The sequence below is a fragment of the Pongo pygmaeus genome, chromosome 13 (assembly GCF_028885625.2).
Source record: "Pongo pygmaeus isolate AG05252 chromosome 13, NHGRI_mPonPyg2-v2.0_pri, whole genome shotgun sequence".
NCBI lineage: Eukaryota > Metazoa > Chordata > Mammalia > Primates > Hominidae > Pongo > Pongo pygmaeus.
This window is the reverse complement of record NC_072386.2, coordinates 127,201,802-127,217,043: the sequence shown is the minus strand read 5'-3', so window position 1 is coordinate 127,217,043 and position 15,242 is coordinate 127,201,802. Positions and strand designations below refer to the sequence as shown.

The 15,242-nt window shown below is 52.8% G+C and overlaps 1 protein-coding gene across 17 annotated transcripts in view; it reads left to right on the top strand.

Annotated features, from left to right (window-relative positions):
• The window catches only part of SEC16A (SEC16 homolog A, endoplasmic reticulum export factor), a 44,243-nt gene that overhangs the window by 20,263 nt on the left and 8,738 nt on the right, over positions 1 to 15,242 (top strand). For all 17 annotated transcript variants that reach the window (XM_063650081.1, XM_063650073.1, XM_063650070.1 and 14 more), the window contains 12 exons: positions 222 to 467; positions 2,255 to 2,352; positions 3,463 to 3,544; positions 3,721 to 3,838; positions 4,036 to 4,147; positions 4,352 to 4,457; positions 6,108 to 6,248; positions 7,514 to 7,627; positions 7,881 to 8,073; positions 9,365 to 9,583; positions 10,184 to 10,266; positions 12,254 to 12,406. In XM_063650081.1, the coding sequence (XP_063506151.1) occupies positions 222 to 467; positions 2,255 to 2,352; positions 3,463 to 3,544; positions 3,721 to 3,838; positions 4,036 to 4,147; positions 4,352 to 4,457; positions 6,108 to 6,248; positions 7,514 to 7,627; positions 7,881 to 8,073; positions 9,365 to 9,583; positions 10,184 to 10,266; positions 12,254 to 12,406 (1,665 nt within the window). The remainder of the gene's footprint in view (positions 1 to 221; positions 468 to 2,254; positions 2,353 to 3,462; positions 3,545 to 3,720; positions 3,839 to 4,035; positions 4,148 to 4,351; positions 4,458 to 6,107; positions 6,249 to 7,513; positions 7,628 to 7,880; positions 8,074 to 9,364; positions 9,584 to 10,183; positions 10,267 to 12,253; positions 12,407 to 15,242) is intronic.

Below are 15,242 nucleotides of genomic sequence, written 5' to 3'. Positions count from 1 at the left end.
GAGCCTCGGGGGCCCCCTTAGGAAGCACACTGTAGTGGCTGGGTGGGGAGGGAGAGGGAATGTACAGTTGGGATGGGATGAGGTTTCAGCCCAGCCTTGCCAGCCTTTCGGGTAGTTGTGGGTCTGGCTGTGTCCAGGGTGGGGCTTTGTGCCTGTGGTGGTCCAAAGCGTCCTCACCTGAGAGTCATTGTTCTCCTTCCTGTTCCTGTTGACCCAAACAGACCGTGGTAGGGACCGACATTGCGGAGCTTCTGTTACGAGACCACAGAACAGTGTGGCTTCCTGGGAAGTCGCCCAATGAAGCAAACCTGATTGATTTCACGAATGAGGCAGTGGAGCAGGTGGAAGAGGAGGAGTCTGGTGAGGCCCAGCTCTCTTTCCTCACTGGTGGTCCGACGGCTGCCGCCAGCTCGCTTGAGAGAGAGACCGAGAGGTTCAGGGAGCTGTTGCTGTATGGCCGTAAGAAGGTGCGCCTCCTCATCCTGGCACCTGGCGCCTGCACGTGTCCACTGGGTCGGGCCTGGTGCGGGGATGCAACCTTTGGGGAGGGACGTGGCGCCCTCTCGGGAGCATCGCGCCTGCACGTGTCCACTGGGTCGGGCCTGGTGTGGGGATGCAGCCTTAGGGGAGGGATGTGGCCCCCTCTCGGGAGCATCCGCGCCTGCACGTGTCCACTGGGTCGGGCCTAGTGTGGGGTTGCAGCCTTCGGGGAGGGACGCGGCCCCCTCTCGGGAGCATCTGCGCTGCGGTGTGGGGCTTCGGGTCTTGCTGTTTCCTGAACAATGCCTGACTCTTGTATGCCATCCTTCTGGAGGTGTTAATGTTGGTTTCCTTCTAACTGTTTCCAGTGTTGGAGACCTGCAGATTGAATTTTCAGTCATCGATAAATGCACATGTTGAGCACGGGCCGTGCCCCTGCTGTGTGTGCCAAATCTCAGATGAAACGTGCATGACACAAGCTGTGGCATTCTCACAAAGTCAGGCTCGAGTCCACAGCCCAGAAGTCGTTGGGAGTTGGGAGGGCACACTGAGCCTGTCAGAGGCGCAGTGCATGGAAAGGCCATGGGCAGGAGAGCAGCCAGTGCGTGTAGCGTCCAGTGACTGGGGCCACAGCAGCGTGGGGACCAGGGCAGGCGGGGGGCCTGAGACAGGAGCCTGCTCTGGGATAGTGGGGTTGGGGGGTCCATAGTGACTGCAGCAGGGACAGTATGTGCACAGGAGGGGCTGTCTAGGGTGCATGATGTTTGCTTCGGATGTGCTAAGCAGGAGAGAGGCCAGTCTCACAGGCATGTGTGGCCCTGAACAGCAGAGACATTGGATAGGCTGAGAGTTTTCTGTCCTGTTATATCATGATAAACTCAGAAAGGGCATATTTGACCAGTATTTTTATTTTTTTATTTTTAATTTTTTTTGAGACAGGGTCTCACTCTTGCCCAGGCTGGAGTGCAGTGGCGTGATCACGGCTTAATGTGGCCTCGACCTCCTGGGTTCAAGTGATCCTCCCGTCTCAGCCTCCTGAGTAGCTGGGACTACAGCTGCACGCCACCACGCCTGGCTAACTTTTTTTTTTTTTTTTTTTGTAGAGATGGGGTTTCACCATGTTGCCAGGCTGGTCTCGAATTCCTGGGCTCAAGCAATCCGCCCGCCTTGGCCTCCCAAAGTGCTGGGATTACAGGCATGAGCCACTGCGCCCAGCCTGATCAGTATGAGTCTATTATGGATGTTTTATAACTGATTGAAGTCATGTAACCTGTTAGCTTTTTTTAACATCTTCCTCTACTGTAACATTTTTGCCTCCCAGCCAGAAGTTCTAAATTATGCCCTGGATGATTTTGGTGAAAGGGGAGGCTGCCTTACTGGAGTCACTGTCCGTGTTGACAGGATATTCGCGGAGGCCTCCTGTTAGAACTGGAGAGTTGACTCAAGTGTGTTTCCCAGTGGACGGGGCGGCGTGGTGGGTAGCGCTGCGTGGTTAGCCCTGTTTGTGATTAGCGTGCTTGTGTTTTACGCTGAAAATGGATAAAAGCAGCAAATATCTACAAATACCCACTACCACAGGGACTTTGAAACTCAGGAAAATAATGAATTGTTATGTGTCTTCAGTCTCCAAATGGTGAATAAGTGTGTTTTTGAGGCCTTTGGGTTGTTTGTGTATCTGCTGCTGCGTGAGGACACATGGCTTGTTGCCTGTCTTGACTCATGTCACGTGAGCGCCGCCGATAACCCACGAAGGTCCCTGAAATGCCTTTCGCAGGATGCTTTGGAGTCTGCAATGAAGAACGGCCTGTGGGGTCACGCTCTGCTACTTGCAAGTAAGATGGACAGCCGGACACATGCCCGAGTCATGACCAGGTACAGTCCCACGGTGGCCTGGTCCAGTGGCGAGCCCTGCTGGATCCCTGCAGCACGCGGCGTCCGCACTCTGATGGCAGGCGGCAGGTGGCAGGGCTGGCTCCCTGTAGCACGCGGCGTCCGCACCCTGGGGGCAGGCGGCTGGCGGATCTCACTTGACTGTGCTGTGCTCCCACACGAACTCGGGCTTCCTTGGCCTCGAGGCTTCCTTGGGTCGTGTTGTGGAGAGCTTAAAAAGTTTTTAATTAACTGCATGATTTTTAATACTTCATGTAAAATCTCAGTGAATTCCTTAGTCTTCATCTTTTATAGCTTTTTTTAATTGTGAGTTTTGCTCTGTTGCCCAGGCTGGAGTGCAGGGGCGTGATCTCAGCTCACCGCAACCCCTGCCTCCCAGGTTCAAGTGATCCTCACGCCTTGGCCTCCCAAATAGTTGAGACCACAGGCACCCACCACCACACCCAGCTAATTTTTTGTATTTTTAGTAGAGGTGGGTTTTGCCATGTTGGCTAGGCTGGTCTCAAACTCCTAGCCTCAAGGGATCTGCCCGCCTTGGCCTTCTGAAAGTGCTGGGATTACAGGCGTGAGCCACCATACCTGGCCTTATCTTTTACAGCTTTTTTTTTTTTTTTTTAATATTGAGATAAGAAAGAAAAATAAAATATTGAGATGTGTGTACTTTGCCTAAGTGAAATATAAGTCTAATCATTACATCAGAGGGCTGAGGGCTGATTTTTTAAAAAATTTATTTTATTACTATTTTATTTATTTATTTATTTTGAGACGGAGTCTTGCTCTGTCGCCCAGGCTAAAGTGCAGTGGCACGATCCCAGCTCACTGCAACCTCTGCCTCCTGGGTTCAAGCGATTCTCCTGCCTCAGTCTCCTGAGTAACTGGGATTACAGGTGTGCGCCACCACACCTGGCTAATTTTTGTATTTTTAGTAGAGATGGGGTTTCTCCATGTTAGTCTCTAACTTCTGACCTCAGGTGATCCGCCCACTTCGGCCTCCCAAAGTGCTGGGATTACAGGCCTGAGCCATTATGTCCGGCCGGCTTTTTTCTTTTAGCTGAGCCAGCATGGGGTCTTTCTGTGTTTATGTCTGTCTAGGTTTGCCAACAGCCTCCCAATCAACGACCCTCTGCAGACAGTCTACCAGCTCATGTCCGGGCGGATGCCTGCCGCGTCCACGGTGAGTGGCACTGCCTGGTGGCTCGCACAGGCTCCACTGCCTGTGTGGAGTTTGCTCATGGGTGATGCTGTCACAGGCCGTGAGGTGCCTCCTCATGCTGGTGAGCCCAGCTGTGTGGAATTGAAATGGCGCTGGCTTCCGGGGATGAGGCTTCGTTTTGTTTTTCCTCATGTTAGTGCTGTGGAGATGAGAAATGGGGAGATTGGAGGCCGCACCTCGCCATGGTCTTGTCCAACTTGAACAACAACATGGATGTCGAGTCCAGGACGATGGCTACCATGGGCGACACTCTGGGTAGGTCAGGGGTGGAGATGGGCATCAGGCGTCGCGGATGGAGCGCCGAAGGCCCGGTTGTCTGTGGTGTTGGCAGAAATCACAAGAACCCGGCCTTCGCGGTCCAGCTCGCGTCTCTGGTGCCTTCTGTGCGCATCCTTGACTTCTGCAAGCATTCCCAGTCACTGAGACTCCGCCTGTTTGTCGTCTCTCCCCAGCTTCAAAGGGCCTCTTAGATGCGGCACACTTTTGCTACCTTATGGCCCAGGTTGGATTTGGTGTTTATACGAAGAAAACTACAAAGCTTGTCTTAATTGGATCAAATCACAGGTAAAGAATCAAGTCAATGTAGTCCTGTAAGTTTTCCTTTAAAAGTAAAACAAAATCCTTCTCCTTTAGTTAATTCAGAAATGGCCAGAATCATATCTTTATTTGTCACGTGGTGGGACACACTTCTGGATGATTTACTCCAAGGTTGACTATGCCAATAATTGGCCATTTTTTCCAAATCAGAATAATTCACTTCCTCTACAGTTTGCCATTCTTAAAGTTCGCAACCAACGAAGCAATCCAGAGGACGGAAGCCTATGAGTATGCCCAGTCCCTGGGTGCCCAGACCTGCCCCCTGCCTAGTTTCCAGGTAAGCAGGTGCTGCCAGCTTGCAGCTGTCATGGGTGGGCAGGCACTCAGTGCTAACAAGCTTTTGGCTACTTAGATTTTTTTGAATTGTTAGGGAAAAAAATGATGTGAGTTTTTTGGGGGAGGATCTTGAGAAGACATTTGATCTAAAATGCTAAGAAACAAGATCACATTGAATTGAGGCTTTCCATTTGCATTTGATTTCAATTCTTTTCATGAACTTTTTTTTTTTTAAAGGAGACAGGGTCTCACTCTGTTGCCCAGGCTGGAGTGCACTGTTTTGATCACTCCCAGGCTCAAGTGATTCACCTCAGCCTCCAGAGTAGCTGGGACTACAGACAGCACTACCATGCCGCGCTAATTTTTTTTATTTTTTGTAGGAAAAAACTGTGTTGCCCAGACTGATCCTAAACTCCTGGGCTCAAGCAGTCATTCTCAGCCTCCCAAAGTGTTGGGATTACAGGTGTGAGCCACCGCACCCAGCCTGTATGAGCTTTTTTTTTTTTTTTTTTTGAGACAGAGTCTCGCTCTGTCACCGAGACTGGAGTGCAGTGGCACGATCTCCGCTCACTGCAAGCTCTGCGTTCCGAGTTCACGCCATTCTCCTTCCTCAGCCTCTCAAGTAGCTGGGACTACAGGCGCCCACCACCACGCCCGGCTAATTTTTTGTATTTTTAGTAGAGACCGGGTTTCACCATGTTAGCCAGGATGGTCTTGATCTCCTGACCTTGTGATCTGCCCGCCTCAGCCTCCTAAAGTGCTGGGATTACAGGTGTGAGCCACCGCGCCCGGCCGTATGAGCTATTTTTAATATTTGAGGGAGGTATTCTCTGATGCAGTATGGGAGTGGTGTATATAAAACGTATAGAGAGAGGCTGGGTGTGGTGGCTCATGCCTATAATCCCAGCACTTTAGGAGGCCAAGGTGGGTGGATTACCTGAGCTCAGGAATTAGAGACCAGCCTGGGCAACATAATGACACCCTGTCTCTACCAAAAAAAAAAAAAATACAAAAGTTAACCAGGCGTGGCAGCACGCACCTGTATTCCCAGCCACTCGGAGGCTGAAGTGGGAGGATTGCTTGAGCCTAGGAGATTGAGGCTGCAGTGAGCTGTGATTGTGCCACTGCACTCTCGACTGGGTGACAAAGTGAGACCCTGTCAAAAAAAAAAAAAGAATGAAGTATCTAGAGAATGTCTGTGGAGCAGCTCGAGCTGCACGGAAGGCAGTGGTCTCAGTGCCGTGCTCTTGGGGCGTTGTGACCGTGAGAGCCGAGTGGCCCCATGAAAGGGGCTGGGGGAAAAGCAGAGTGAGTTTCTTACTAGCTTAGTCATTTACTTTGCTCCTGCAATCCCTTGGGGAACAGGGACTAGGACTGTGGTCAGCGGGTGTGGTGGGTGGGAGACGATGATGAGTGAAGTGTCCAGAAGAGTTCACAGCTCACAGGGTGATGCTCAGATGCAGGGGAGCCTCAGGGCAGTACAAGGCTTTGTCCGTCGGCGATGCTCAGACGCCGGGGAGCCGCGGGGCAGCAAGGCTTTGTCCATCAGCAATGCTCAGACCCGGGGGAGCCGCGGGGCAGCAAGGCTTTGTCCATCAGCAATGCTCAGACCCGGGGGAGCCGCGGGGCAGCAAGGCTTCTGTCGTTTCAGGTGTTTAAGTTCATCTACTCCTGCCGCCTGGCGGAAATGGGGCTGGCCACACAAGCCTTCCACTACTGTGAGGCCATCGCGAAGAGCATCCTGACGCAGCCGCAACTGTACTCCCCAGTGTTGATCAGCCAGCTTGTGCAGGTGCTGCCCCTGGCGCCTGTCCTTGGGATGCTGTGCTGACTGCAGGGAATGAGGGCTTGCCAGAGCCCCCGGGCATGGGGGTAGCGATGGTTCAGACGTGCATTGTGGTAGGCGCTCGGAACCTGCCTCTTGGGCGGATGAAGATCTTTGAATGGCTTCGTGTTTTGCGTCTTAGCCTGGGGACTCTCAGGCACCGTGTGCCAGCACAGAGCCTTGGCAGCGAGTTTCACAATCAGAAGGAACTGTCTGTAGGATACTCTTTTTTTATTGAGACGCAGTCTCACTCTGTCACCCAGGCTGGAGTGCAGTGTGGTGCGATCTTGGCTCAATGCAACATCCGCCTCCCAGATTCAAGCGATGCTCCTGCCTCAGCCTCCCAAGTAGCTGGGATTACAGGCGCCCCTCACCACGCTTGGTCAATTTTTTGTATTTTTAGTAGAGATGGGGTTTCACCATGTTGGCCAGGCTGGTCTCAAACTCCTGACCTCAAGTGATGCATGCATCCCCTCCCAAAGTGCTGAGATTACAGGCGTGAGCCACCACGCCTGGCCAGGATATTCTTATTTTGAGGCAATTTAGTCTGGTGGTTGATAGCTTAAGTGTCCAGAGTCCAGCAGCCTTTGCTTGAGTCCTGGCTGTACTGCTGCAGGCCTCAGTTTCTTCCCTTGTAAAACGGAGGCGGCGTGACTGACAGTATGGGAGGCGCCTGTGTTGCACCAGGATCTTCACCTCTTGTCAGTAGTTCCACTTGTGAGAACGTGCTCATGGGATACCCAAAAAATGTATTAGGGACATTTTTAGACCCATTTCAAAGTTCAGAGAGTCATTCATGAGTCCTTAGTTACTCATCTCCTACCTTAGTGATTATGAACACAAGGCCAAACTTGTGTTCTGCCCCCCTCTGCCCTGCTCTGCATCCCTCAAATTCCCAATGAAAGCATGCAGACATTCCCGGGGGAGTCCAGGTTTTGCTAAGTCAGGTCCACATGGTCAGGTGGTAGTCTCGGGCCAGGCCTATTCCACGGGGGTGCCCAGCGCTGCCAACCCAGTGCCCGTGGGCCAAGAGGTTGTCTACAGCAATTTCCCAGTCACCCAGCGTCCCGTGTGCTGGGTATGTCACCTAAGCACATACTAGAAACATGTATGCAGCTAATTAAACTTTATCACCAGTGAACACTGAAGCTGCATTGCCCAGGCATTTTGAAGACGGCTCACTTGCCATCACCCAGTGGTGACAAGGGCCTCTGATTTTTGCCCGTGTCTAGATGGCTTCCCAGTTACGACTCTTCGATCCCCAGCTGAAAGAGAAGCCGGAAGAGGAGTCCTTGGCTGCACCCATGTGGCTGGTTCACCTGCAGCAGGTGGAGCAGCAGATGAAGGTACAGCCTTGGCTTGGGGTGGCACAGAGGCGTCTGGCAAGGTGGCTTCTGTCCCTGTCATTTCCACACTGAAAGTATGTATCTAAAGACAGTATAACTGCAAATATGTGCCTGTGAGAATTCCCTAATTCCCCAGAAAGGGCTTTGAGTGCCTCCTGTCCTGAAGTAGGGACACAGCAAGCGCAGTGGTGGCAGGCGGCGCTGCAGTGTGGCCACAGGCGGCTTCCACAGGGTGGGTCTTGTTCTCCCTCAGGAGGGGGCTGGAGTATGGCATCAGGACGGAGCCTTCCCGCAACAGTGTCCCAGCACGCCGAGCTCTGAGGTGGAGCAGTTGGACGGGCCAGGACTCAGTCAGCCAGCGGCCCTGGGGATTGCCAACCCTCTGCTGGCGGTGCCTGCACCGAGCCCTGAGCACTCGAGCCCGAGCGTGCGGCTGCTGCCCTCAGGTGAGCCCAGGTGCGCGGCTGCTGCCCTCAGACAAGCCCCGGCTTCCTGCGGGCTGAGCCGTGGCCTGCGCCCTTGCCTCCTGGAGAACTGCTTTCAGATGTGGACCGTTGGAGGCAGTGTCTCGCACCACCTCGGTGGTTGTGGGGCTCCTCGGTCTCCTCCCTCTTCCCTTGATGTTTCCTCCCCTAATGAGCCCATGGAGGGGAGGCTCATGGCTTTCCATGTCCATAAATACCCATGTGCTGGTGACACTGCCCTGAGCGCCCACTGCCTGCTCAGCTCCCCCGCTTGCTTCTCCGGAGCCTCAGCCGCACCGTGTCTGGGCAGCGCCCTCGGCTGTGCCCCTCTGTAGCCTGCTTCTCCCAGTCGGCCCCGTCGGAGGAAGGGCCAGCCCAGAGCTCCAGGGAGTCAAGTCCAGATGCTCCCTCCTCTCTCGCGCTCCTCGGCTTCCTTCGTCAGTGAACCTCGCCAGCGCAGCCTGCACGCAGGGCCGCATGCCTGGATGAGCATGGCTCCTTCCTGCTCGCCTCCTGCTTCTTCCCCAGACCCTCCAGGCTCTCCATCTCACCTGAGGACAAGCCAGGGTCCTCACGGTGGCCACAGGCCCTCCAGGCTTGGCCCTAAGCCCTCCTGCCCTGGTGCCATGTCCACTCCCATGCTGTGGACCAGCCACACTCCTGATTTGGGCCCACTGTCCACCCTCCATGCCTGATATCCACTCTGCTTCGTCCTCAGACACCGTTACCACTTCCTGGTTGATTGCTCTCCTTAGTGCTTTCTCTTCTTACTCAGTTCATCTGTCCCGACCCCCATGAGGACCCAGCATTTCTTTTGTTCTTGAAGCATCCAGGGCCCAGCATGGTGCTGGTAGGCAGCAGCCCTCCCAGGTTTTATGTTGAGTCAGAAGAATGAATGAATGAATCAGTGGCCTGTTTGACCACTGGCCATGGAGGAGGGGACTCAAGTCTAGCAGAGCTCTGTGCCAGGCGGCCGCCATGGGCTTGTGTTTGGGCTGGGCCGTGCCCTGGAGCCCACGTGGTGCTCTGACTGCACAAGTGTTCATCCTGCCCCCACCCCTAGAAAAGGAAGCGAATATTCTGCTTTTCTCCAAACCACTGATGGTTCGGGTGGGGTGGTGGCTTCAGGGCTTTTTGCTCTGTTGGAGCTCCCTTATAAAAGAAATGGGGCTGTACAGAATAACTTGTCATAAACACGTTGAGTGTCACCTCCTTCCAGTGACTCAAGCTACCCTCAGTAACCCCAGATCTCTTCTCCACTCTTCCCATGCAGCTCCGCAGACGCTCCCTGATGGCCCATTGGCCAGTCCTGCCAGGGTGCCAATGTTCCCAGTGTCACTGCCCACGGGGCCCCTGGAGCTGGGTCCTGGCTGTGTGAACCCAGGGCCTGCACTTGGCTTCCTGGAGCCCTCCGGGCCTGGCCTCCCACCTGGTGTGCCACCTCTGCAGGAAAGGAGACACTTGCTCCAGGAAGCCAGGAGCCCAGACCCAGGTGGGGCTGCAGAGATGCTGTCTCAAGAGCAGAAGCAGCATGGGGTGTGGTGTTTGTGGGGATTGGTGGAAGAGATTGAAGTTATTTGAGCTTGAAACAACTTACATTACTTGTCTTAATGTAGACCAAAAATTCTGGAAGTTACAGACCGGATGGGTTCAGAGTCTCACTACAATAGCAGTGTTAATGCCAGTTCCTTTTGTAACTTGGCTTTTTGTTATGAAGCTTAAATGGCCATTTGGGCAGGGCATGGTGGCCATGGGTCTCCTGGGGTCTGTCTTTAGACAGCCCTCCTGAACACCTGGTGAGATGCACAGGGGCAGGTCATGAACTTCTGTCTGGAACTCGATTTGGTGGATCTTGTCCCTGGTCTGTGCCTATGTCTACATGTGTGTATATGGACAAAGCAACACATAGGCCTAGCTTTAAAAATAAAAAAGTGTGCACACATGTGGGAAGATGTTCAGTCTTGGTTTCTGCAGATCATGCTGGTGTGGCGGTAGCTGGGTGGGAAGGTGGTGTGCCTGCTGATCTGTGCGCCACACACACGTCCCGCCTTCTTGTGACTGAGATCACAGTTGCTCTCTTTCCCATTGACAGGGATAGTGCCGCAGGAGGCGCCTGTTGGAAACTCACTTTCCGAGCTAAGCGAAGAAAATTTTGATGGGAAATTTGCTAATCTGGTACTTTGTCACGTTTTCTTAAACTATTTGTTTTCCGTAAAGATCATCGAGTGGGCCCCCAGACTCCTTGTTGAGTTGTAAGTAGGATGATGGTAGTGAGGACTATGAAATTGTTTCTTAAAGCGGAAGTGCTTCTAAATAGCTTTCATCCTTAAAATATGAAGAGTTGGTGAAAACACTGGTAGGGAAAGATGGGGAAGAGAGAATTCAGTAGCGTAAAAACAGTTACTTTAAGTAGAAGAAATACCCAAATATCATGAAATCCCCTTATTAATTTTAATACTTCCAAAATGGGCACCTTCTCTGATTTCTACATCTCTTTTTCTCTTTTTTTTTTTTTTTTGAGACGGAGTCTTGCTCTGTCGCCCAGGCTTGAGTGCAGTGGTGTGATCTCGGCTCACTGCAACCTCCACCTCCTGGGTTCAAGCAGTTCTCTGCCTTAGCCTCCCAAGTAGCTGGGACTACAGGTGTGTGCCACCATGCCCGGCTAGTTTTTGTATTTTTAGTATAGACGGGGTTTCACCATGTTGGCTAGGCTGGTCTTAAACTCCTGACCTCATGATCTACCCGCCTCAGCCTCCCAAAGTGCTGGGATTACAGGTGTGAGCCACCATGCCCGGCCCTTTTTTTTTTCCCCTAAGACATAGTCTCGCGCTGTCGCCTAGGCTGGAGTGCAGTGGCGCCAACTTGGCCACTGCAACCTCCGCCTCCCAGGTTCAAGTGATTCTCCAGCCTCAGCCTCCCAAGTAGCTGGGACTACAGGCATGTGCCACCATGCCTGGCTAATTTTTTGTATTTTTTGGTAGAGACAGGGTTTCGCCATGTTGGCCAGGCTAGTCTCGAACTCCTGACCTCAAGTGACCTGCCTGCCTCAGCCTCCCAAAGTGCTGGGATTAAGGTGTGAGCCACTGCACCTGGCCATCTCTTTTTTTTTTTTTTTTTTTTTGAGATGGAGTTTCACTCTGTCACCCAGGCTGGAGTGCAGTGGTGCGATCTTGGCTCACTGCATCCTCCGCCTCCCAGGTTTAAGCAATTCTCTGCCTCAGCCTCCTGAGTAGCTGGGACTACAGGCGCCCACCACCACACCCAGCTCATTTTTTTTTTGTATTTTTAGTAGAGATGGGGTTTCACCATCTTGGCCAGGCTGATCTTGAACTCCTGACCTCGTGATCCACCCGCCTCAGCCTCCCAAAGTGCTGGGATTACAGGCGTGAGCCACCGTGCCCGGCCTGGCTGTCTGTTTTTCTACAGTAGAATTTCTTTTCTAATTTTTTGATCTCACAAGAGGATGTCCTGGAATTCAGTAGAATTTCTAACATTGTCACTGGTTTTCCTGAAAGTGAGATTTATCTCATTAGACATGTTTGGTATAAATACCTCCTCTGTTTGCTCTACTCCTAACCAGGAGGGATGGTTGCTTTTATACAGACCACATTCTGGAACCTTCTTTACAGATACCCAGCCCTTCACGGGCATCCCATCAGTAGGCGATTGCTATAGTTTGAACTTGCATTAGGTGTTTTACCCTTTAAAATACTGTGTCCCTGGAAAAGTAAAAATGAGGGTTGAGCTATTAAAACTGGGACTTGACCCAGGAATAAATATTTTTAAAAATCATTGTATCTTTGAGAACGCCCACCGCCCCCCTCTGGCCAGTCTTCCCTCAGTGTGTGCTCACGCTCCGTTTCTTCCAGCCCGGAATCTCCATCGAATGCCTGCATTTGCATTCTGAGTGCTGAGTGCTCCCAGACGGAGCTGCTTATTAAGTGTGGCTGGCTCTTCTCTAGTTAGGCCAGGTAGAGGCTCCGGGAGCCCCAGTCAGGGGGCTGCTCTCCCCAGCCCCCTTCCTGCCTCCCTCTGGTCACCGGAGTCGTCCAGCCTCTCAGTGATGTATTTAGGGAACACGCCTGGGGAATTGTGTCCCCCGCTCTCTTTTGTTTCCTGTGAGGAGCCCCAGGAGAGCCTGTTCTGCATTTCCTTGTGACAGACCCCCTCGAGGACGGTGCCAGACTCGGAGGCCCCCCCAGGGTGGGATCGTGCCGACTCGGGTCCCACGCAGCCACCTCTGTCTCTCTCACCCGCTCCCGAAACAAAGAGACCCGGACAAGCAGCCAAGAAAGAAACGAAGGAACCTAAGAAGGTAGTACAGCCTGCCCACGGTGCGCCTGGTGGCCAGGAGGGTCTGGGCAGGAGGCACGCTTCCCAGAGCGCTGTCCTCTTAATTTACCACACATGCAAATAGCCTCCTGATACAAACAGCCGAGTGTCTACAGTGCACACGGCATGATAGGTGTCTGTGTATTTGTGCCTTCAGATAATAGGATAATAGCCCACCCAGGTCAGCATGGGGACACAGGCCGGCCCCCAGAGGTCCCCTCTGGCCATTACCCATCAGACCCACCCGCAAGGGACCAGACGGCAGCCACTGCTTTGTCACTGTGGTGTGTGCCTGCCGCCAGCTCACGGATCCTTTCTCCCAGCCGTGGACTTTGAGACTGCTTTCAGTGTGGGGCTGGGATCAGTGAGGCCCCAGGAGCCTCCTTGCCTATCTCTTGGCGAATGTGCTTGTTTTTCTTAGGTGCGCGCCGAGGAGCTGAGGGTTTAGGTCTCAGGATGAGCATGTGTTCAGCTTTAGGAGACACTGCTGAGCAGTTGTCCTAAATGGTTGGTTGGACCAAGTCACACATCCTGCAGCAGAGGACAAGGGCCCCAGATATCCCTCATCTTCACCAATACTGGGCAGTGCCGGTTCTTTAACTTAGCCGTTGTGCTGGGGCTGATGACATCTCATTGTGTCTTCCTTTGCATCTCCACGGCGAGGTGTGACGCTGGGCACCTTCTCGTGTCCCTGTTACCATCTCACCGCTCTTTTGGGGCAGTGTTTGTTCAAGTCTCTATCCGTTTTGTTTTGTTTTTTTTCCATAAAGATGGGGTCTCACTATGTTGCCCAGGCTGGTCTCAAACTCCTGGGCCCAAGTGATCTTCCTGCCTCGTAGCTGGGACTGCAGGTGCAGCCACCACACCTGGCTTTCCTCTCCATTTTTAATGGTGTTCTCTTAAGGACTTGCAGGAGTCCTTTCTGTATTATGGATATAAGTCCTCTGTTAGGTGTATTTATTGTGATATCTTCTCCCAATCTGTAGATTGTCTTTTTTTTTTTGAGGCAGGGTCTCGCTCTGTCAGCCAGACTGGAGTGCATTGGCATGATCTTGGCTCACTGCAACCTCCGCCTCCCAGGTTCAAGCAGTTCTCCTGCCTCAGCCTCCCAAGTAGCTGGGATTACAGGTGCCCACCGCCACTCCCAGCTAATTTTTTGTATTTTTAGTAGAGACGGGGTTTCACCATGTTGGCCAGGCTGGTCTCAAACTCCTGACCTCAAGTGATCTGCCTGCCTTGGCCTCCCAAAGTACTGGGATTACAGGTGTGAGCCACCATGCCCGGCCTAGTAATGGTATTTTATGAAGAATATCATTCCTCATTTTAATAAAGTTCAGTGATCACATTTTTCTTTTATGGCTGCTGTCTTGAAAATAAACACACATTTAATTCCAAATTTGTGTGAGCTCTGAGATAAAACACGATACTTGAGCAGGTTTCCAGTGCATAGGCTATCACAGGCCTCCCCGGGACAGCTTGTCTGGCCAGTAGAACTCACAGAGAAACAGAATTGAGGGTGTGTAGTAGCTGCTGAGGCTTCTCTTTCTTCAGTAGAAGTGAAGTGGATCAGGCCGGGCATGGCGGCTCACACCTGTCACCCCAGCACTCTGGGAGGCCGGGCGCGGCAGCTCACGCCTGTCACCCCAGCATTCTGGGAGGCAGGGTGCGGCAGCTCACGCCTGTCACCCCAGCACTCTGGGATGCCGAGGCGGGCAGATCATAAGGTCAGGAGTACAAGATCAGCCTGGCCAAGATGGTGAAACCCCATCTCTACTAAAAATACAAAAATTAGCCATGCATGGTGGTGGGCGCCTGTAATCCCAGCTACTCGGGAGGCTGAGGCATAGAACTACTTGAACCCGGGAGGCAGAGGTTGCAGTGCGCCGAGATCGCGCCATTGCACTCCAACCTGGGGGACAGAGCGAGACTCTGTCTCAAAAAACTAACAAACAAAAATGAAGTGCATCATGTGAAGAATAAAGTAAAGTTTCCTAATAATCGAATTCTCCACACATGGGAAACACAGAGGGCTGTGTCTGCCTCCAAGACACACTGACTTGGACAGCCCGCCTTCCACTTCTCAAAGGGGAGGATGTCGGAAGCTTTGTCAGTGTTCTGACCTATTTAAATTACAGTAAAATACACAGAACAAAATGCACATTTTAACCATTTTCTGAGTGCACAGTTCTGTGGCACTGAGTACATTCACACTGTTGTGTTGCCATCACCACCATCCATCTCCAGAACTGTCTCACCTTCCCAAACAGAAATTCTGTCCCCTTGAAACAACTCCCAGTTCCCTCCCACCTCCATTTTCCAGGTGTCTGTGGATCTGCTCCCCACCTCCATCCTCCTGGTGTCTCTGTGGATCTGCTCCCCACCTCCATCCTCCTGGTGTCTCTGTGGATCTGCTCCCCACCTCCATCCTCCTGGTGTGTCTCTGGATCTGCTCCCCACCTCCATCCTCCTGGTGTCTCTGGATCTGCTCCCCACCTCCATCCTCCTGGTGTCTCTGTGGATCTGCTCCCCACCTCCATCCTCCTGGTGTGTCTGTGGATCTGGTCCCCACCTCCATCCTCCTGGTGTGTCTCTGGATCTGCTCCCCACCTCCATCCTCCTGGTGTCTCTGGATCTGCTCCCCACCTCCATCCTCCTGGTGTCTCTGTGGATCTGCTCCCCACCTCCATCGTCCTGGTGTGTCTGTGGATCTACTCCCCACCTCCATCCTCCTGGTGTGTCTGTGGATCTGGTCCCCACCTCCATCCTCCTGGTGTCTCTGAATCTGCTCCCCACCTCCATCCTCCTGGTGTGTCTGTGGA